This window comes from Chiloscyllium plagiosum, unplaced genomic scaffold (genome assembly GCF_037043375.1).
Source record: "Chiloscyllium plagiosum isolate Xiang-an unplaced genomic scaffold, Cpla_swu_hap1 HiC_scaffold_51, whole genome shotgun sequence".
NCBI lineage: Eukaryota > Metazoa > Chordata > Chondrichthyes > Orectolobiformes > Hemiscylliidae > Chiloscyllium > Chiloscyllium plagiosum.
This window is the reverse complement of record NW_028270189.1, coordinates 10,408,983-10,432,782: the sequence shown is the minus strand read 5'-3', so window position 1 is coordinate 10,432,782 and position 23,800 is coordinate 10,408,983. Positions and strand designations below refer to the sequence as shown.

General features: G+C 43.0%; 1 gene segment (V, D, J or C); it reads right to left on the bottom strand.

Moving 5' to 3' along the window:
- Window positions 1–1,751: 1,751 nt before the first annotated feature.
- On the bottom strand, window positions 1,752–22,483 carry LOC148134981 (Ig heavy chain C region-like). The segment is given in 7 exon segments: window positions 1,752–2,178; window positions 2,632–2,940; window positions 4,267–4,578; window positions 7,658–7,963; window positions 20,634–20,674; window positions 21,904–22,204; window positions 22,333–22,483. Coding segments are annotated over 7 exon segments (1,710 nt in total).
- Between the last annotated feature and the right edge of the window lie 1,317 nt (window positions 22,484–23,800).

The following is a 23,800-nucleotide window of genomic DNA, read 5'->3' as shown; positions in this document are numbered from 1 at the left end:
GTTTGTGCTATTGTTTGTGGATGCTTGCTGATCCTTGTGCCCATTATCCTTATTTAATAAACGCCCCTCTATTTGTTCATCTATGCACTTGTGTGCCTGCATGTGAGACTCTGAATTTGTGTGTGCGTGTGATATTGTATACATGCTGATCAATGTGGTTTAAAAATAACTAATTAAGCTGCCTCTGTCATCGTATGTTTGTGATTCTGAAAATGGGAAAATAATGATATTAATGTTTATCTCTGTGCACTTACGTGCCTGTGTGAGTTGACATGTGGGAGGACATTTTTCGGAATTTGTATCTGTGTGTTCATGTGTGTATGTCTGTACGCATTGTGCTGTATGAATGTATATGTATTCATGCCCATTTGTGTGTTACCGTGTGTCGATGTTTCTCATGGTTATGTGTGAGTACTCCTGTTCATTTGTGCAAATGATTTTCTTTCGGTGTATGTGAGTTTTTGTATGAGCTTAGCTGAGTGTTCAAGTACCACTTGCATGTGTGGCTCTGTGTGAGTATGCATGTGTGACATCTTATCTATATGCACATTTGAGTGTGCACATAAATATGTGTCTTTAGGTGAGAGCCCGTATATTTGTCATTACGTGTGTATTTGCGATCATCTCTCTGCATCTGTTCTTATACCAGACTGCAATTTTCATTATTCTAATTTATTGTTCTAATTTTAATGCATTCCCCATAATTAGATTTGACCTTGGTGTTACAGGAAACATTTCCCATCGTCGTGCAGAGATAAGCGTTTTATGAGCAACTCTTCTGTTGCAGTGATAGAACTTCTGTCTCTGAGAGAAAAGGCGTGAGTTCAAATCCCCACTGCCCCAGAGATAACATTTCTGAATATGTTTATTAGAAAATGTCTACTTGTGTTCCGTATGTGAAACAAAATGATATCAGGTATTCCAATACCAGAATTGATCCCATGTGCTCCAGAAAACTGAGACAAAACTATGGAATTCAAACTGGGACGATGCAAGCACCAGTTTTGGATTATGGGAATCAATGTTAATCATTTGTGAACAGAGCCAAGCGTGTCTAACATGCTTCAAAGATATTGTTTTGCATGGGAATGTTAAATCTTTGGACAGTAAGCAAGAAGCTGACTGTCCCTGTTAGCAACTGGGTTACATTACAGAGGACATCGACCATGAAAACTCTGCACAGGGAGCAAGAGGACAGACCATTCATCGTTCCCCTCCCCTCTGCTCCACAACAACTTATCTGTTGATTCTCTTTGGTGTGAAAGTGAAGATACATTCTGTCAACTCATGCGCTGGCGGAAGATCCCTGGCAGTTCCCCAGAAACAAAGGTTACATTCAAACTGTTCTGCACTCTTTACGATTGGTATGTTCCAATCAAATTTAATTTTAAAGTGTCTTAAATTTACATTTCCAATTGGTGCAATTTGGCAGTTTAAAACTGACATGAATTTTGTAAGAATGTCCAATTGGGGGAATCAAAAACACCAAGTTCAAAACTCGTGCCCTACGTGGACATTGTCAGATTTTGTCACAGAGAGATTTAGGATGAATGGTGGAATCCTGCAATGAGTGAGCTTTACTCTGTCTCTGACCCAGGGTGTATCTGAGCAGAGAACATTAACTGCACAAGACACTCATCCTAGACCTGCTAATAATCCAATTTAACGACACAGATGGAATGTAAGTCAGAGTGAGAAACAACTAATTCAGTATTTAACTCACAACTGGAGGAAAAGAAACACTTCATTACTTCTGTTGAATTATTAAATGCAACTTTGAGATTTTTTATTGACATGAATTAACAGTGTCCATCAGTGCAAGTGAAATGTTTACAAAACTCGGTTTACCGCTGGATTTATCGACTGTTCTGTTGATGATCGTCAATGGAATCGCTTCATGTCCCACCACACAGGAGTAAGAAGCACCGCTGGCCCACTCCTCCGCTGTAATGGATAACAGGCTGTAGATGAAGAAGGAAGTGTTGTCACTCTCCGCCATCACCTCGGTGTTCTTGTAGTTACTGGGATTCACTGGCTTGTCATTGTTTGTCCACTTGACGAAGATCTCTCGGGGGGAGAAACCTCTCACTAAACAGGTGAGGGAGAGAAACCTCTGAGCGGAGATTTCTTCTGTTGGTGGCAGGAGGACCGACACTGATGGCTCCAGCGGATTAATCACTGCAGAATATTTGAGACAAATATAAATCAACCAAAAAAATCCTGAACCAATATCACAATTTCACTAAATATTAAAATACGCCTGTTTAATTGGGATTTATTCACTTTCGATTTCTAACGGAGCAGAATGGTACGCATACAGTTCAGTAAAAAAAGGAAAGTTTAATGTGAAAGTTGTCTCCAAGTTTCCAGCCCACAACGAGGGCATTCTGTCCATTTGTCATTGCTGATGGTGACGTCACAACCCAGGCTTCTTCCCACCTTATCTGACTTAATCAGAATACAATATCCTTTGGTCCATCTTCTTCTGAATCAGCTACTTAGCTATCCTGCCTCCAGATGCATCATTAATGCCCCCAACGGTGTTGGTTCATTACCAATCAAAGCCTGTCATTGATGTAACTGGATCTGGATTACACATGGGATCCTTTGTGCTTTAATCTCACCGCTCACCTTTCTCCTTGTGGATGGAGTCTCTCAGCGGAGTCGGTAGATTCTGATGGTACACCACACATTCAAATGTAACACCACTCAGCCAGGCTTCAGTAGAAATGTCTAATTTGCTGATCACGCTGTCGGGATTCTGTCCAGGCTGCTCAGCAATCTCTGATTTCAGAGGCTTCTTTTCTTGTTTCCAGGTCACATTGACTCCAGAAGGAAGATTGGACACAACGCAGGTTAACGTCACCGTCGCCTCCAGTAAGACTTGTTCTACTGGCGGTGGGAGGATTTTAACGGTGTTAGGGTGGCACTCGGTATCTTCTATGAAACAAAAATCAAAGTCAATGAAAAATGCCCCTTTCTGATACAAACAGCCAATCTTCAGATTACTCCTTCACAGGGTGAAGACACCACCTTCAAAATGGCAACTCCAACTATTGCTGAAACGTTGCTTACTATTGTTGATGTGTTTTGATCTGTGAAACATTTGTGATTACCTATAACATACCCTGTGTAATTATTCCTAAAGAGCACTGGCTTTGTAACACGCGAAACATCATCACCCCAAACCAGGCTAAATCAGCCTGTCTCGAGTTCCTAGTTCATTCATCCCTATATCCCTATTATAGCATTCCCACCAGAATTTATTCTCCTGCCTCATCCACTAATTACAGAGAGCATCTTAAAGCAGCTCAGTGAGATCACATTTATCCCAGTTCATCAAATGTGATACCCACTTGGTCTGTGGTCTGATCCCATAAATGAAGTTAAAGAGCTCAGTACCAGATAAAAATCGATGTCGTACAATGTCCAACCAACAGGTCATTCCTGAGCAGGGAATGAAGCATTGAACGCATTTTGATTTATTTTCAAGTTAGGGTCTCTGCATATGTTAACCACGTCAATTTGATAGAGGATCAGAATAAGGCTGTTCGGCCAATCCAGAGTTTAGATCAGAATGATGCTGGAAAAGCACAGCAGGTCAGGCAGCATCCGACGAGCAGGAAAATCGACGTTTCGGGCTAAAGCCATTCTCCTGCCTCCTCCCCGTACTAAACAAGAGCCGATCTATCTCTGACTTGAATACACACAATGGCCTGGCCTCCACAGCCCTCTGCAGCAACATGTTCCACAGACTCATTACCCTCTGGCTGAAGAAATTCCTCCCCATCTCAGTTCTAAACGGTGCCCCTTTGACCCTGAGACTGTGCCCTTGGGTCCTAGTCTCGCCTAACAGTCAAAGCATCTATTCCACATTCACTCGACCTCAGTCTCTCAGTACATTCTATGTTTCAATCAGATATCTCTCCAATATCCCCCCTCCACCCCAAACCTATCTTTGAAGCGGCTACCAGGCAAGCATTCAGCACTCTGAATGCCTCTCCCAGCATGGTCAGGCAACAAACTATTTAACAAAGCTCACTGTCTCTCTATCTATCTTCAACAGAGAGGAAACCTGCTTTTCTGACTTGCCAAAAGGTTGAATTATGAGCAATGCTAATGTAACACTCAAACTGAAATGAGACACGTGGCATGTTGGGAAAGGAGAAGCTGTACCGTGCTGTTTACTACGCCTGATAAATTCGTGTGTTTGATTCACATCAGAGTTCAGAGAGATTTGTAGCTCTCTCAGTCTGTGTCTCTTACCCTGGAGTGCGGTGATGTTTTTACTTTGAGTGTTCTCTCCATGAGTGACCTGGCAGGTATAGACCGCACTGTTGTACCATTCACCATAAGGGACCATCAGCCGACTCGTCACCGAGAAGTTCCCGTTCGCCTCACACACGGGAGACGTGAAGAAGCCAGAATCCAAGCGTCGGCCATTTTTCAACCAACTCACGGAGATTGACTTCGGACGGAACTCGATGATTGAACAGACGACGGTTGCAAACTTGCTGCTTGCAATTTCTTCACTGGAGCTCACAGTTAGGAGAAGAGTTGGTGGGAGAGGACCTGTACCTTTAGGAAACACATCACATACATTATCCGATGAATTTCATAACAAATACAATCAGTTCTCATTTGTCAAGGTTTCTTGTGGTTAATGGACACAGGAATCATAATTGTGCAGAGTGCTGGAGAAGCTGGGATCCACACAGAAAGATCAGCAGGACAATGTGAAAGGCTAAACTTAGAGGACACAGCAAGGGAGTCAAGGAGGCAGAGAAACTATAGGCCGGTAACATCAGAAGGGAGATAGCAACGTTGGATGGTATTCGTTTTAATGACAGAGTCGGATGAACAAGGCAGACGAATTACTGGCATAAATGAAGATATGATGCCGTTGCTATCACGGAGACATATTGAGAGCCGGGCAGGAGTGGCTATTCAATATTCCAGGATTTAGTGCCTTCAGGCGAGACAGGGAAAGATAGAAAATGATGGGGGCAGGGGTGTGCGGTACAGAATGTTGCTTCTGTCGCAATTCTGACAAGAGTATTTTAGGCTGTAAAGAGAAATGAAATCATGGATACCTCCTTGAACAAAGGCAAATGGACAGTACTTCAAAACCAAAACACAGCAAACATAACTACTTGGAGAGCACGATAGACCTTACTATTGGTCCAAAAGACCAAGTGCAAATACATGGGCAAATTTCAGAGACATGTAAATTAAATAGGGGAATGAGAAAAGAGGTTTTTAACTTCCTCAGCATAGGCTTGGATATTCATTTTGTCAAAAATTTACAGGGAGCACAATTCTGAAAATTCCCCCGGGAGAATATTTGAACAAAGTATGTGTTTAATACAGAGAATTTTAATCCAGACCTTGCAAGAGAGGGGTGAACCTGAACTTAACTTTAGAGAATGAAGTGGACCCAGTGGGTAAAACACCAATGGTGGAGCACTTTGCAGACAGTGATCGTAAATCAGTTGGATTTCAGATTGTACTGCAAAGGAATAGAAATTGGCCCAAAGTTCTGAAAAGGGAAGGACAATTTTAGTAAGATCAGGTAATGACTTGACCAGAGTGGACTGGAAGCTGACACTTATTGGTAAATCTGAGTCAGAGCAGTGTGACACATTTAAGAAAGAGATAGGAAAATCACAGGGAGGACATTTCCCAGGAAGCCACTGCGTGGTACCAAGAATGCAGCGGGCTCTGGACACCAAAGGGCATGGAGGAGGAGATAAAGAGAAACAAGGGAGGCTTCCGGTCTATACTGAAATCTCAAAACAATAGAAACTAATATGGAGTACAGAACGTGCAAGGGGAAGTTTGAAAGACAAAGGAATTAGAAGAGCAAAAGGGACCATGAGAAAATAATAGCAGCCAAAATAAAGGAAAATATTTTTAAAAGTTACAGACTCATTCATAATAAAAGAATTATTCGGGAAACAGTAATGCCCATTAAGTGTTATTATTGGAGTGGAGCTGGAGGATTTGGTTATGGTCAAAACGAATGTGTTGTGTCAGTGTTCACTAGGAAGAGGGACAGTGTGGGGACAGAAATCATGGAGGGGTGTTGTGATGTACTTTCAGAAATTAGGACACATGACGTGATGTTCTGTGTTGTCTTGCTGAAAGAAAAGTGGTTATATTTCCAGGGCAGGTGAAAAGTATACCAAGCGGTTGAGCGATGCAAAGGATGAAATAGTTGGGTCGCTGACAATAATTTAGAATTCCTGTCTGGCCACAGTAGTTGTGCCGAGTGAGTGTAGATCAGCCTGCACTGTTATGCAGGACGAAGGAAGGGATAAATAATGAAAACACAGATCTGTCAAGCTAGTCTCAGTGGTAAGGAAACTATTGAGAAGTGAAATTAGTCTTCATTTGGAAGATAAATCAACAATTTTCAGCACGGTTTTATTGAGAGGAAGTCACGTGTAACAATTTGATAGTAGTTTTCATAGAGATAACTCGATGTCCAGATGATAGCAATAATCAGAGCCAATGGGATCCGAGTTAATTTGACAGATTGGATCTAGAACTGGCTGAGTGATGGGAGCAGGGGTTAATAGTCATCGGGTGTCTGCGTGACTGGAAATCTATGTCTCCTGGTGTTCTGTAGGGATTGGTGTTGATTTCCGTGCTATTTCTCTTACATACCAATGATTGAGACTCAAATTTAGGAGGATTAACCAGTGAATTCACAGATGAAATGAAAACTGTCATGTTGGTAAATCATGAGCATATTGGCTTTAGATTGCAGGAGGATATAAAAGGGTTGGTTGTATGTGAAGAGAAAAGTTGCAAATGGAAATTATTCTGAATAAATGTAAGGTGATGTAATTCGGCAGAAGAATCTGTGAGGTATGACGTTTTGAATGATGGAACCCTGGAAAGGCCTGAGGATCTTTGGTGCATGTACCCACCGATCCCCTATAGTACTGTGTCGTCTGGATAAAGAGGCTAAGAAAGTGGGAGGATATTTGCTTTTATTAGCCTAGACATTGACAATGAAGAGTGGTGAGATGATACTGGAACTTAATAAAACACTGGTTAGGCCATACTGAAGCGTTGTGTGCATGTTATGGAAGGAATGTGATTACACTGAAGGCAGTATTGATGAGATTTGCCAGGGTCTTGCCTGGGTTGGAGGGTTTTAGTTATGAAACTAGTTTAGATAGACAGGGGTTTTCCTTGGAGCAGAGGAGAATTAGGGAGAAGATTATCATGATGTCTAGAATTATTTTAGGCATAGACAGGGTAAACTGGATGAAACCTTTCCCCTTGATGGAGAGATCAATGCCTCAGGGGCACAGGGTGAAGGTTAGGCCAGGAGGTTCCAAGTGGATCTCAGGGGAAAACAAAATCAAACAGAGGGTGGTGTTAGCCTGGAGCTCAGCACCTATAAGTCATGTAGAGACTGAGCCCCTCATTATAAGTATGAAGTATCCTTGCAAGGGCAAGTCACACAAGGCTGGCACATGAGACTGGAATAGTTAGGTGGCTGTTATTGATAGGCGTGAATTGGGTGGATCAAAGGGCCTTTTTCCTGTGCTGTATAAGGTGAGTCTGTGAAAACGGTTATAAATAATGCCTTATTCATGTTAATCACAGATGATCTGTTTATCTCAGTTCCTACAACACGTACCTGGACATGGCATTTCTTTGCTCTTGTGTGTCCCGCTGTGTTGAACCTCACAGGAGATTTTGCTGGGGCAATCTACCGCTGACCCGGGCAGGGTTAACTGGCTGCTCAGGGTATAGGTTCCCTTCTTGTTTCTCACTGATGGGTAAGTCTTCAATCCAGTCGTGATTAGCTCCCCTCCTTTCTTCCAGGTTACCTTGGTGACGTCAGGGGAATAGTCCATCGCCAAACAACCAAAGATCACAGAACCGGTGTTGTGCTCCTGACAGGAGGAGACCAGGCCATAAAGCGTGGGGGGAAACGGTGTCTCTACAATAGAATGACCAATTGAGCATGTTAGTTTCTGTTAATTTGACCTTATCAGTTACTCAAATGTATCCTCAGCTGTTTGCCAGTATGCTCCCGCTGAAGTCGACAGCATAACTGGGGTTTATTTTTGTTTCCTATCAGTTGCTGATCATGATCATTGGTTCCCTCTTTAGAAACATGCCCTCGACCTTGACCATTGCCATATAATTTTGGAAGAAGAACATCCTGATCCCACCCCAGTAACTGTTTGAAGATCTCACCAACTGACACTTTCACTGGATTGCTGTGAAGAGCAGAGACGTTTCACAAAATACAAACCAAGGAAATGCAGATTCATCGAAATTCTACAGTGTGTGCAAACAGGCCATTTGGCCCAACAAGTCCACACCCACCCTCTGAAAAGTAACGCATCCAGACCCATTCCCCTACCCGATTATGCTACAGTTAACCCTGACTAATGCACCTAAACTCCTAATCACTGAATACAACATTTGCAATTCCCCCAGCTTGCACATCTTTGGAGTGTGGGAGGAAACGCACACAGACATGGGGAGAAAGTGCCAACTCCACACAGACAGTCACCCGAGGCTGGAATGGAACCCGAGTCCCTAGCACTGTGAGGCAGCAGCACTAACCACGGAACCAGCGTGCTGCCCCACGAGGTGCCGTGCTGCTGGAAATACCCAACAGCTGGCAGTACCCCCGGAGAGAAGTCAGAGTGAATCATAGAACATAGAACATTACAGCGCAGTACAGGCCCTTCGGCCCTCGATGTTGCGCTGCCCTGTCATACTAATCTGAAGCCCATCCCACCTACACTATCCCATGTACGTCCATATGTTAGCTCAATGACGACTTAAATGTATTTAAACTTGGCGAATCTACTACCGTTGCAGGCAAAGCATTCCATACCCTTATTACTCAATGAGTAAAGAAACTACCTCTGACATCTGTCTTATACCTATCTCCCCTCACTTTAAAGTTGTGTCCCCCCGTGTTTGCCATCCCCATACTTGGAAATCAGGTCCAGTGAGCCTTCCTCACTTATCAATGCAAGGTAGAATGTTCTCTCTGGGAGGAAGGTCACTGCAGCAGCAGCACAGGCAGGAGCTGAGCACTGGGACGGGGAGGATGGCTGTCACGGCTGAACTCTGGAAGTTGAAACATCTCATTTACAATTATCTGAATTCTGGAGGCCTCTGAAAAATGGAGGACTATTAAGGTTCAGAGACTTTGGAGTGTTACAGCTGAGTATTTACGTAAATATGATTTGAGAAATGAACAAGTAATCTGTAACTTTAATAACTATCAAACTGACACGCAGTTCACCACCAAACCTCATGTCTCAGACTAACTACTGCACTTACTCTGTCTAGACCTAAATTCCCACTCACATTGACAAACCCTACCCTGCTATACACCCATTCATGCCCGGAACACACAACCCCTATCACACGAAACACATCCAAGGCAATCCATATTGGTAGTGTAGCTGAGCAGAGAGATCTCGGTGTCCATGTACATAGATCCCTAAAAGTTGCCAGCCAGTTTGATAGAGTTGTTAAGAAGGCATACTTTGTGTTGGCTTTCATCGATAGAGGGAATGAGTTTCAGAACCACGAGGTTAGGCTGCGGCTGTACAAAACTCTGGTGTGGCTGCACTTGGGAGTATTGTGTACTGTTCTGGTCACCACATTATAGGGAGAATGTTGAAGCTTTGGAAGAGTTCAGAGGAGGTTTACCAGGATGTTGCTTGGTACGGTGGGAAGGTTTAATTCGGAAAGGATGAAGGTATTTGAGAGAAGAAGGTTGAGAGGTTACTTAATTGAGACATAAAAGATAAACAGAGGGTGGACAGTGAAAGTCTTTTTCCTTGAATAGTGATGGCTAGCAGGAGAGGACATAGATGACAGATGTCAGAGGTTGTTTCTTTACTCAGAGAGTAGTAGGGCCATGGAACGCACTGCCTGCAACAATAGTACACTCGCCAACTTTAAGGGCATTTAAAAGGTCATTGGATAAACATATGGATGTAAATGGAATCGTGTAGGATAGATAGGCTTCAGATTGGTTCCACAGGTCAGCGCAACATTGAGGGCTGAAGGGCCTGTACTGCACTGTAATGTTCTATATTCCAGATGGACATATGATCTCAATTCCTTTCACTCCTTTACACTCCAGCCGCCCTGCACCTGGCCCATGGTGAATCTGGCCCTGACTGGACCTAGCACCATCATTTTCACAACCTCTGACAAAAGCCCACTACCCAAGACGTGACCTCAGTCCTTGATCACTGACCTCTCACCTTACCCAAGTCAACCTGTGCACATTGCATCCCAGCTCCTTTCGCATCTGTCCTTTACCACCCACCATTTTGCCAGACTCCGAGCTTTGCATTTTGACAACACGTCCCCCTGTCACTTCATTACAGTGACCTTCCACCCCCGAAACATCCTGGCACTCTGCCCATCTCTGCACTAACCAGCCTGGCACTCTGCCCATCTCTGCACTAACCTGCCTGGCACTCTGCCCACCTCTACACTAACCAGCCTGGCACTCTGCCCACCTCTACACTAACCAGCCTGGCACACTGCCCACCTCTACACTAACCAGCCTGACACTCTGCCCATCTCTACACTAACCAACCTGGCATCCTGCCCATCTCTGCACTAACCAGCCTGGCACACTGCCCACCTCTACACTAACCAGCCTGGCACACTGCCCACCTCTACACTAACCAGCCTGGCACTCTGCCCACCTCTGCACTAACCAGCCTGGCACACTGCCCACCTCTACACTAACCAGCCTGGCACACTGCCCATCTCTGCACTAACCAGCCTGGCACACTGCCCACCTCTACACTAACCTGCCTGGCACTCTGCCCACCTCTACACTAACCAGCCTGGCACACTGCCCATCTCTGCACTAACCAGCCTGGCACACTGCCCACCTCTACACTAACCAGCCTGACACTCTGCCCATCTCTACACTAACCAACCTGGCATCCTGCCCATCTCTGCACTAACCAGCCTGGCACACTGCCCACCTCTACACTAACCAGCCTGGCACACTGCCCACCTCTACACTAACCAGCCTGGCACTCTGCCCACCTCTGCACTAACCAGCCTGGCACACTGCCCACCTCTACACTAACCAGCCTAGCACACTGCCCACCTCTGCACTAACCAGCCTGGCACTCTGCCCACCTCTACACTAACCAGCCTGGCACACTGCCCACCTCTACACTAACCAGCCTGGCACACTGCCCACCTCTACACTAACCAGCCTGACACTCTGCCCACCTCTGCACTAACCAGCCTGGCACTCTGCCCACCTCTGCACTAACCAACCTGGCATCCTGCCCACCTCTGCACTAACCAGCCTGGCACTCTGCCCACCTCTACACTAACCAGCCTGGCACTCTGCCCACCTCTACACTAACCAGCCTGGCACTCTGCCCACCTCTGCACTAACCAGCCTGACACTCTGCCCACCTCTGCACTAACCAACCTGGCATCCTGCCCACCTCTGCACTAACCAGCCTGGCACTCTGCCCACCTCTGCACTAACCAGCCTGGCACACTGCCCACCTCTACACTAACCAGCCTGGCACTCTGCCCACCTCTGCACTAACCAGCCTGGCACACTGCCCACCTCTACACTAACCAGCCTAGCACACTGCCCACCTCTGCACTAACCAGCCTGGCACTCTGCCCACCTCTGCACTAACCAGCCTGGCACACTGCCCACCTCTACACTAACCAGCCTGGCACACTGCCCACCTCTACACTAACCAGCCTAGCACACTGCCCACCTCTGCACTAACCAGCCTGGCACTCTGCCCACCTCTACACTAACCAGCCTGGCACACTGCCCACCTCTACACTAACCAGCCTGGCACACTGCCCACCTCTACACTAACCAGCCTGACACTCTGCCCACCTCTGCACTAACCAGCCTGGCACTCTGCCCACCTCTGCACTAACCAACCTGGCATCCTGCCCACCTCTGCACTAACCAGCCTGGCACTCTGCCCACCTCTACACTAACCAGCCTGGCATCCTGCCCACCTCTGCACTAACCAGCCTGGCACTCTGCCCACCTCTGCACTAACCAGCCTGGCACTCTGCCCACCTCTGCACTAACCAGCCTGGCACTCTGCCCACCTCTACACTAACCAGCCTGGCACACTGCCCACCTCTACACTAACCAGCCTGGCACACTGCCCACCTCTACACTAACCAGCCTGACACTCTGCCCACCTCTGCACTAACCAGCCTGGCACTCTGCCCACCTCTGCACTAACCAACCTGGCATCCTGCCCACCTCTGCACTAACCAGCCTGGCACTCTGCCCACCTCTACACTAACCAGCCTGGCATCCTGCCCACCTCTGCACTAACCAGCCTGGCACTCTGCCCACCTCTGCACTAACCAGCCTGGCACTCTGCCCACCTCTACACTGACCAACCTGGCATCCTGCCCACCTCTGCACTAACCAGCCTGGCACTCTGCCCACCTCTGCACTAACCAGCCTGGCACACTGCCCACCTCTACACTAACCAGCCTGGCACTCTGCCCACCTCTGCACTAACCAGCCTGGCACACTGCCCACCTCTACACTAACCAGCCTAGCACACTGCCCACCTCTGCACTAACCAGCCTGGCACTCTGCCCACCTCTACACTAACCAGCCTGGCACACTGCCCACCTCTACACTAACCAGCCTGGCACACTGCCCACCTCTACACTAACCAGCCTGACACTCTGCCCACCTCTGCACTAACCAACCTGGCATCCTGCCCACCTCTGCACTAACCAGCCTGGCACACTGCCCACCTCTGCACTAACCAGCCTGGCACACTGCCCACCTCTGCACTAATCAGCCTGACACACTGCCCACCTCTGCACTAACCAACCTGGCACACTGCCCACCTCTACACTAACCAGCCTGGCATCCTGCCCACCTCTACACTAACCAGCCTGGCACACTGCCCACCTCTGCACTAACCAGCCTGGCATTCTGCTCACCTCTCCATAAACCAGCCTGGCAAAGACAGACCTCCTGCATTTCAGCTCAAACTACCCCTCACCTACCAAGCACAATTCGACCAAATTATCCTGTGACCATTACCATTTACCTTGATGCCACCTTGCCAGACAGAGTGCATGCAAGCTTACCCAGCAGCCAGCCAACACCTCACAGCCTACCAGCCCAAACTCTCCCACATGCCCAATCTAGCCCCTCACTTGCTCACCACCTTCCAACTTTGAGCCTACTCCACCATAAAGTCAGTGAGTCATAAAGTCATACAGCACAGAAACAGTTCCCTTGGTCCAGCTCATCCATGCTGACCAGAGTTCCCAAATTAAACTAATTCAACATGTCTGCCTTTGGCCCATATCCATCCAGACCTATCCAGTTCCTGGAGCTGTTCAAATGTCTTCTAAATGTTGGACCTATCTCTGCATTTACCACTTCCTCTGGCAGTTCATTCCAATGTTTTGGACAGTTACAACATGAAGCTCCAACTCCTGCACTCAGTGCTCTGACCAATGAAGGTACATGTGCCAAACGCCTTCAACACATTAGCTACTTGAGACAACGCTTTCAAGAATCTATGAGTCTGGACCCTCAGGGTCCTCAGTGTTCAACATCACTACCCAGTGCCTTACCATGAACTCTGTAAGACTCTATGAATCTGGACCCTCAGGGCCCTGTGTTCAACATCACTATCCAGTGCCCTACCATTAACTCTGTAAGTTGTGACCTGATTTGTCTTCTCAAAAAGCAACACGTCATATTCATTTAAATTACACTCAATCTGCCACTCCTCAGCCCATTGGCCCAGCTGATCAAGATCTCATTGTACGTTTAGATAACTTTCACTGCCAATTATACCACCAATGTTGGTGTTATGTGCAAACTTACAAACCATGTCCCAGTCAATGTTTTCATGGCTTCCAACCAATATTGTACCCTGTTTGCCTTTCTCCCACATAACCGGAGCATTTTTTTAAGGATTGAAGGAATCTATCTCCTTATTGAAATCATTTAATGTTTTGTCCTCAATCAATTTCTGTGGTGGAGAATTCCAAAGGTTCACCATTCTTTTGCTGGAGAGTAAACAATCAGGTTCAATGTTATCAGTGTGTTGGGAAGACTGGTGAGCAGCAAGATTAATGATGATCCCATGAATGGAATAGCCTTCTAGAGGGGCCGAGGGGCCTTCTTCAGCTTCCAGTTTGCATGCTGACATGTCCCTTCAGCAGCATGTTCCAAAGCTGTGATCCTTGAGGATAAGGGTGCACATGCATGTAAATGCTTCACCTGAAAGCTCTCCTCTCAACTATTTCTCTGCCGTTTCCTCTTCCTCAATCACAGCCATGGGACTCACTTCCTAACAGCGCTGTGAATGTGCTAATACCACACAAACTTCAGCAATTCAAATAGACTGATGATAACTGGTTTCTCAAGGCGATATAAAAAGTCTGACACTTCCACACCTGTCTAGAGATTCAAACAACCACTGGAAGAATTGAAAATTATTTGAGGCACTTGTGTGTCTCCACAAGATGACATGGTTTCCTTTTGTGTGATTTGACTGTGTTTTCACTGAATGAACAGAGCTATTTCTTAATTATATAATAGGAATGAAGCTTCCCTCATTTTTAGCAGGGCAATCACACATTATATTTCTTTATTCCAGGGAGGTACAGTGTTAAATTAATGAAATATGATGATTGGGATGTTTCAATTGGAAATTGTCAGAGATTTAAAGTTTACTTTCATGAGAAATTAATTCCAGCCTCATTGTGTCACAGTACTCACAGGAATGTCTTTCAGAAATGGTGTCTCCCTTTGTTACGGGCAGTCCAATCAGTAAATCTGGGATAGTTTTTGCTTGTTAATCAAAGGTGTTAAAGAGTTTTAGCCAAAGGGAGACCTGTGGATTTAGCTCACAGATGCTCCATGATCTAAGTAAGTGGTGGAACAGCTCGAGGGGCTGAGTGCCCTCCTCTTGCTCCGACCTTCCTATCATTGTGTCATTCATTAAGCTAGCACTGGCGGTGAACACTTTTTATTAAAATATTTCAACAAATTAATTGTTTCACACATGCTGTAAAAAAACCTTCTGTTGATTATTTGGAACGGGATCATTGACATTCTCTATTTGAGTGATCAAAATAACTTCCACCCAATTACAGCAGCCACTGCGCTCTGGAGTGTGTTGTTACTTCATAATAGTTTCTTGTGAAATTAGAGCTCGAGATCAGGGCGATCAAATTCAATGATTCTCTGATATTTAATATCTCTGAACATTCGCAATTTGTTCAAATGCATCTTTTCTCTGAAGAACGTATTTCATCGAACAGAACTTTTTTCAATGAAACAACAAACTTTAAATGCTAGAAAACCAAAATAAAGACAGAAATTTCTGAAGAAACTCAGCAGGTCTAGCAGCTCCTGGGGAGAGAAGGCAAGGTTAACCTTTCGCATCCAGAGACCCCCGCCCCCCTCTTCACCAAATTGTTTTCATGTTTTTGCCACAAGAGCTCACACCTGTTGAGATAAACAGTGATTACGTTGGCTTGACTCCTGTTGGAAAAAGAATTCTTAGCAGAGGTACTGGATGGTCTGAGATAGCAATTGAAGACCAACTGAAAAGCTATCACCATCTGCAGCAAGTGTTGGATTTAGCGCAACTCCCAGCGTACTGAACAATCAAATTCAGCTACAGCACTGGTTTAATATAAAGTAAACCAGCCTAAGCCTAATCTCATCAAATATGCTTCGAAAATGATTCATTCTGGATTAGTTATAAATGATATTGTTAGAACAGCAAATCAAAAGCTGGGATTTCTTTGAGCACTTACTCCATTAACCCCATCGAGCGATGCCCAAAAGCTTGTGAACAAATATTGATCTGGAAAAAGCTGCTAACCACCAAATTTCTGTTTAATATCTAAGAGACACAAGTCAGGACTGCGATTGAATAGATTTCATTGGCCTCTGTGAGTGGAATTCCAACAAACACCCAGACATGTCAATCTGCTTTCTTGCACTGAAGTAACCTGATAAGAGATTGTGTTACATACCTCTCTAACAGTTGTAAGTGAACACAGGCCACCTGGCACAGAATCAGGGATTCTATCACAACATCACAACAGACCTGAACACAATGAGCTTGACACTATCACGGAGAACACAGCCCACATGTTTTGACAATACATAAACCATGTTAGTTATTATCACCTTCCAACAACCAGGGATTGTTCCAGAATGTTTGTACAATGAAAGTAACATTTCAACATATATCCAAGAATGCTTTGACAGCAGCTCCAAATTGTTCAAACTCTATGGGAACTTCAGAGGAATAAATCTAGGAATTGCATTGCCATCAATTCACTGTCACTGGATTCCAACCTAGAACTCCCTTCCTCTTTCCCCTGTGAAAGTTGCTGCACCAGACGGTCGACTTAGTTTGGAAAAGATTAAAATGTTTTGAAGTGTAATATGACCGTTGCCAGTGACAATAAAAGCTGATAATAGGTTTTCAAATAATAAGATGCAAAAAAATTCTGATTCTACATTGTGCCACGGAATATGTCCTGCATAACTGAGGCACAAAGAAAATATGCAGCAAATATCTCTTGTTGCCAACAACCAATTTCAAAACTCTTGCTATCTGCCTTTTGTTCCTGAAACGTTCGTTCTGATTGGAACAACTTAGTCAGGGCTCTCAATTCTGGGGCACCTAATCGAATATTGTATTTCTGGCAGATAAAAGTGGTTTTGAAGCGCGAGATGAAATTGAACTGTCTGAGATTCAGGTATCCGAACTGGACAATTTACAAATGGTCAGGACCATTGACAAGTTAGTCAGACATAGCACTGAAACAAACTGCACAACAGACTTAATCCTAGAGGATACATTGCTCAACTCCTCACGTCAAATATATTCACTGTAATTGAACATTCATCAGAGGAACTAACCAGAGGATTAATGTGAATGAGAATGTGTTCACAATGAACATACATAACCACTGAGTTAATAAACTTAATAAGTCATTGTATTTAACAAAATTATTGAGGTGGGAAATATCGCCAATTAAAGCACAGATCCTGAGGAAATGGATTATTCTCTAAATTATTTTTACATATTCTTAAAACGTTCCTTGAACAGTGGAGATTTTGCATGCACTGCATAAAGTCAATACTGCATTCCAGTGTGGAAAGCATTTCTGTTGAAGGAATTAGGGCAAGGTCATTTTCTTGTTAACTGCTTTTAATGAACGAAAATGTTTAAAAAGGTATGAATTGAAAACATGCCTCTGTCTGGAGTTGCCCGCTTTAGCGGATGTCTAAGTAAATGTGGGCACTGCTGCCTCACAGATCCAGGTACCCAGGCTCGGTTCCAGCCTCGGGTGGCTGCCTATGTGGAGTTTACACAATCTCCCCTGTGTCTGTGTGGGTTTCCTCCCACAATCCAAAGATGTGCATGTCAGGTGAACTGGTCATGCTATATCGTCCATAGTGTTAGGTGCATTAGTCAAGAGTAAATATAGGGTAGGGGAATGGGTCTGGGTGGGTTACTCTTCAGAGGGTCGGTGTCGACTTGTTGGGCCAAAAAGCCCGATACATACTGCAGGAAATCTAATCTAAATGATTGTCACACTTAACTAATGTGAGCAGATTCCTTCCGATCGCTACATTGCAATAAATCGGTCAAGTATATTTATTAAAATAAATATTACTCTCTTTTCAGTGTCTGAATAAACAATGTGCTCTGTTATCCTCTAGTTCATGTCTTCTGCAAATTTGTGAACTCTGCATCCGTCTGAACACATCGATGTGAAATGTATTCTCTGCGTTTGCAGCAAGCACTCCCATGGTTTTAAAAGTAGGGTTCCTACAGTATAGAAACAGGCCATTTGGCCCAACAATTCCATACTGACCCTCTGAACAGTAAATAGCCCACCCAGACCCATTCCCCCTAATGTATATTTACCCCTGACTAATGCACCCGAACCTACACATCCCTGAACACTGTGTGCAATTTAGCAGAGCCAATCACCTGACCTGCACATCTTTTGGACTGTGGGAGGAAACCAGAGCGCCCGAAGGAAACCCACGCAGACACAGGGAGAATGTGCAAACTCCACACAGGCAGTCACCCGAGGGTGGGATCGAATTTGGGACCCTGGCACTGTGAGGCAGCAGTGCCAACCACTGAGACACCATGCTGCCCTGCGAGTTCATGAGTGGATTATTTTAATTAATTCGAAATTTGGCCTTGGTCACATAATTCACTATAGCAGTTGTTTCGAAATAATGACTCCTCAGTTGATATTTTGTTGGAAAATGTAACTATTTATTTAAAATGCACAGATTGGGAACACCTAAAGCACTGTGCAGATTAAATAATTCAGTTAATGTTTTATTTTATCCAGTAAATCCAGTTTAATCAGGGACATAACAATTAATTAACTCAAGTTACGTGTGAAACTGATCAAAGCAGTGAAACTGATCTGTTCTTCATAGAATTGAGCAGAATTTCCAAATGGTCTTTGCCAATGATCTTTTCCAACCAGTAAAATATGTATGTAGTGTACAGCGGAATTGAAAGGTGTTTCTTGATCAATTATAACACAGTCATGGCGTTTTTGCTCAAGAGCAAGAACTATTAGAATATTACACTTTTGAAATTCTATTTATATTTCTCTATGACTTGTAAACTGTTTAAAGACAGACCTTGTGATTGAACTAGATAGTGGGGTTCTGAATTTGGATTGTAAAGCATGGATTAGATTAATCCTTAATTATTACTTTTAAGTAAAAATGGCGCCCAAAGGTATCTGTTTTCCCTTCATTTCTAAAACCTTTGCGATTTGTCTTTCACTTAATAATAGGCTTTATGAAATTTCACCTCGCATGCTGATCGCATTGAATGAGGAACCTGGAGCGGTTCACTGTCACCAACCGTGTTAACATTGCAAAAACAATGTCGAAACCAGAAACGGTTTCCCAAATATAACATATTTAATGTTACCCAAGCACAGTCCCTCCTCAACAGATCAATGATCACCAGATCACAACACGGTGTGTTTGCAGCAGAACTAGCTCTGCAAACATTTTCAACAGAACCAAGAACATGATGTAACCTCACAAAAAAAAACAAATTGAAGTCTAACAAAGCTGCTCAGAATCCAGCAAACTAATGATTAAATTGAAGAGAAATAACAAGTCATAACAGCAGCCTTGTTTGTGAGGGGACTTAACACTTAAAGCTGTAACGTTTCTGGCAACAGTTCAATTTATTTCCAACCTGTACACCCTTCCTGATCATGACAATCTTGTGCAGCACACAGTAGAGCGGTTGAAGGCATATATTGATTAATCACTTCATGGTCAAAACAAAATTACTGAATGGACAAATATTACCACATTATAATTTTAAGTTAGTTTCAATTACATAATCTGACCAATTCTGCAGTTTCAGATTTTAGTCCCAAATTTTATTTTGAATGAGGCTACTCAAAATAAAATTCAGTTAGTTTACAATTAGAACTGAGTTTTTTTTTAAAGTCAATGCATTAAAAACTCGTTTTTTTTTTCATTTCTCACACTTCCGGGTTTCTGCCTTAAGTTGTTTTTCAGACCGTTACAAATGGATGTAATGTTTTCAATCAAGCAGAGAAAAATGTGTCATATTAGTTTAACAAATGCAGAAATGATTCATGAAAAACCAAAGAACTTCACAAATATTGGTAATGAAAAGTAATCCAGAGAGTCAATCTCCTCACCAGAAAGAAAACACCGATTACAGAAAGCATGAAAACGCTGATCAATTTCACAAACTGAATAAGAATCCAATCAACTCAATTCAACAGAATCAAGGAAAATAAAATCAGAATCCAATCAACTCAAAACAACAGATTTGAATGAAACATAATCAGAATCCAAACAATTCAATTCAACAGAATCAAGTAAAACAATTTCAAAAGCCAATCAACACAATTCAACAAAACCAAGTAAAAACAAAGTCAGAATCCAATCAACACAGTTCAAACCGAACCAACTAAAACAAAGCCAAAATCCAATCAACTCAATTCAACAGAATCAAGTAAAACAAACTCAGAATCTCATCAACAGAATGCAATATAGCACCGCAAGAAAATTTTATGACAGTTTCTAACCTGCTTGTCATCAACTAATTAACAAAATAAATGCGAAAATATAATCAGGGTAAGAACATACATTCGAGAAATTAATAATGATATTTTAGCATATTTTAATCATGTTTGGTAATGTCTCGAACATCTTTGAATTCTTAGCGTTTATTGTTGATAATAAAACTCACAGTCAGGGTGTCACTGACATTAAACATTACTTATAGTTGACTGATTAAGAGACATTAGATGTTTCAAGTAACCCAGCCACACAGAATACCCATCTGATCAAAAAAAGAGATACACCGAGCAACTGACTCCATCATCCCCATTGTAACTATTTGCTGAGCCTTAACTGAAGTCTGTAATCAGTCTGAACAAAAATCAATCCGAACCAAACCAAACTCAGCAAAGAATCTGAGTTTCATTTAATTCAGAAATTAGTCACATGAATAGAAAGTTATAAAAAAGTCACTAAGAAAGTTCAAAGTTCTTACCTGAAGTCACTGTCACCATGGTCCCTTGGCCCCAGTAGCCAAGATCGTCACAGTGTTACATCCTCTGGACTGGGTCACACAATAACTAACTCTGTATAAAACAAATCAAAAATCTACCATCAATTTAAATTTTCAGAACTACAGGCAAAATAAAGTCACGATAAATCTTCATCACATAACTGTGCTAGTGAATTCTGATCATTCTTGATAAATTTTAATACTGTTTTATACTTCACAGAGTAACACATGAGCTGATTCTCAAAATCCCCAACTGGTGTATCATTAATTACCCAACACTTTTACAAATTAAATAGTGATACTGGCATTAAACCGCACAGAACTAATACTGCAGTGCAAGTTAAGACGGTTTGTAGAAGTAATCACTGACTAGTTTCAAACAATGGAGGCTGAATAGGTTTTTGTATTGATCATAATTGCAGTGTCACTCCAGCTATATCACTGTGAGACACGTTGTGTCAAATACTATGACAGACTGTAAACTGTAAAATGCAGAGAATTTCTTCACTTCCTAGAAAGCAGTGATTCAGACTCCTCTAAAAATGATTCAGTGTGTTATTTCAGCTTTTACGATCCATTGTATTTTGAAAGCTTGGAATACTTTTCCAGGTTTGGTCTGTATTTAACTTGACAATCAACACGAAGAAGGTAGAAAAAATTATACATTTGTACAAACTAGCACTACTGGATTGCGTTTAAATTGCATCTCACATTATTTCTCGCTCCTGCCATGGTAGAAATCACCAATTTGAGATAAACACTTGTCAGTGGTTTTTGTATGAGGATGTCGCTGTGCACAACACTGTGACCCACTGTAGTATCACAATGATGTAGACCAGTACACTCATTCTCTGTTCTTTACTCGAGGTCTCAATTTTCATTTGAAAGAGCCATTTAGTACTGATCATGTTTAGAATTGATGCCATAGTTGACATAACAATGAGCAGTGATTTCCTGAGCTGTCAGATATATTAAAACGAACATTTTGTCCGAGCATTTAATTGATGGAAGTGTTAGCAGTACATATGACATGCCCAAAACATTGTCCCATTGTGTCACCAGTTTGCTAGTTTAAATGGTACATTTCCTCTTTGATAGTTTTGTAAGAGGCAGCCTGAGGTCTGCTTCAGATCGCAGTTGGTATAATTGTATTTAAAACTCGTACTGACCGTCAGTTTATGATGGAATTGACAAAATGTTCCCTCGAGCTGTTTTTGAACGGGTCCAGCCCTGGTTCCTCTCGCTGTGGTATCTTGCACAGTAATAGATGGCGGTGTCTTCGATCTTCAGGTTCCCCATGTCCAACGCGAAAATGTTGTTTGAAGTGTCTTTGGATGCAGTAAATCGACCCTTAATCGCTGGTGCATAGTTATTGCTGTTTGAATTATAGTAGTACAGCAGCCACTCCAGACCCTGTCCGGGAACCTGTCGGACCCAGTACATGGTGTAGCTGCTAAGATCGAACCCGCTGGTTTTACAGGTCAGTTTCAGGCTGCCTGCGGGACGGCCAGTCTCTGCCTCTGGCTGGGTCAAAACAACCTCCGACTGGACACCTTTAAAAAAGAAAACAAATAAACCATGAGCATTAATGTTGGTGAAATGATGACTGAGTCTTTTACATTCCTGCCGTAGACTAACATTGAGACAGTAACAAAGAGAGACTTGAACAACAAACACTCACATGATAAGAAAGTCAGTAACAAACTGAGAAAAAGTGTCGACACAATCATTCTGATAACTTGTGGGAAGCGGTTCTGCTAAGATCTTTCTAAACAGAGCCGACCCAGGAGTGTTGAATTACGGTCCAGTGCCCAGGATTTATATGGCCATCGGAAGGGGCAGGCTTACAGCTTCCGCGTGTTGGTTTCCTGCTGGAGGCTGAGACTGGATCCTGGTATCAGCTTGTACAGCCCGAACACATGGGGTCATGTCTTTACATGAGATTCTGCTTAAACATGGACACATACACATCTTGGCATATTTGTTTTGCTGAATAGCTTCTTTGGAAGTAAATTTGAGTGGCTTCAGGTCTGCTTCACTTGATAGTTGCCTGTATTTTGTTTTAAAAAAACCATTCAACTGGAAGTTAGCTCCCTTTATTTCTACATTCATTCACAAGCAGATAAAACTAAAATTAAAGTTCAAACATATAACTAGCTAATAAAACAGTTGAGATTTTCTTCCCTGGATACTGCAAGTCTCTGTCGCACTAAAAAATAACATGTAATTCATACTAAACATTTCAAAATTCAATTTAGGCAACTGAATACAGAGCGTGTCCAAAGTGATTATATTTAGAATATTCAATTAGAAGTTAACTCCCTTTAATCCTACGTTCCACCACAAGCAGATAAAGCTAAAAAGAACTTCAATAATATTATTAGCCAACAAAATGAATGACTTTATTTTTGCTGTCACTCAAAGTCTCTCTCACATTACAAACTAACATACCATTTCTAATGTGCGTTTCTAAATTCAGTTTCGGCAACCTAATATAGAGAAAGTCTAAAGTGATTATGTTCAGAATGTGAGTGTATGTCACTAAACAGTTTGGACCCGGAGATGAGAAGCGCCTCCTTACATTGCAGAATGTCTCTCCCTGCATTTCTTTTTCAAATTGCTCCGACACTAAAATGCCCAGTAAAGGAAAGCTGTGTGTCTGAGAAACAAAATGTGAGTCCGCAGTGATACATAACACCGAGGTACACTTTTGAAAGAGCATCTAATGAACTAGAACAAGACATTCCATAAGTTTTTTTTAAAATCCTCAACGTCTAAACCATTGCATGTCACAGTCTGGGTACATCAGGAATGTTTGGTTAAGTTAGAGAGTATTACAGGAATAATTACCACGAATGTAGGTTATAAACAGTACATTTCTCTGCTCACTGATAGCTCTGACAGGGCAGTTAACTCATAAAAATCAGCAAAAATTCGCTGTTACACTACACCAGTGTTAACCATGTATAAAGGGCCCACTCAGTTTTAATGAGATACATGAATCTGAGAATGGTGTAACAAGTGATGTGAGTTTGAACCAATTCAAATTTGTTAATTTACTTTGAGATGATAACAAATGTTACTTCAATGTGGGATTTTGGATCCATTAACTTCATTTTCAGGAGCTTTAAAGATACTCAATAAACAGA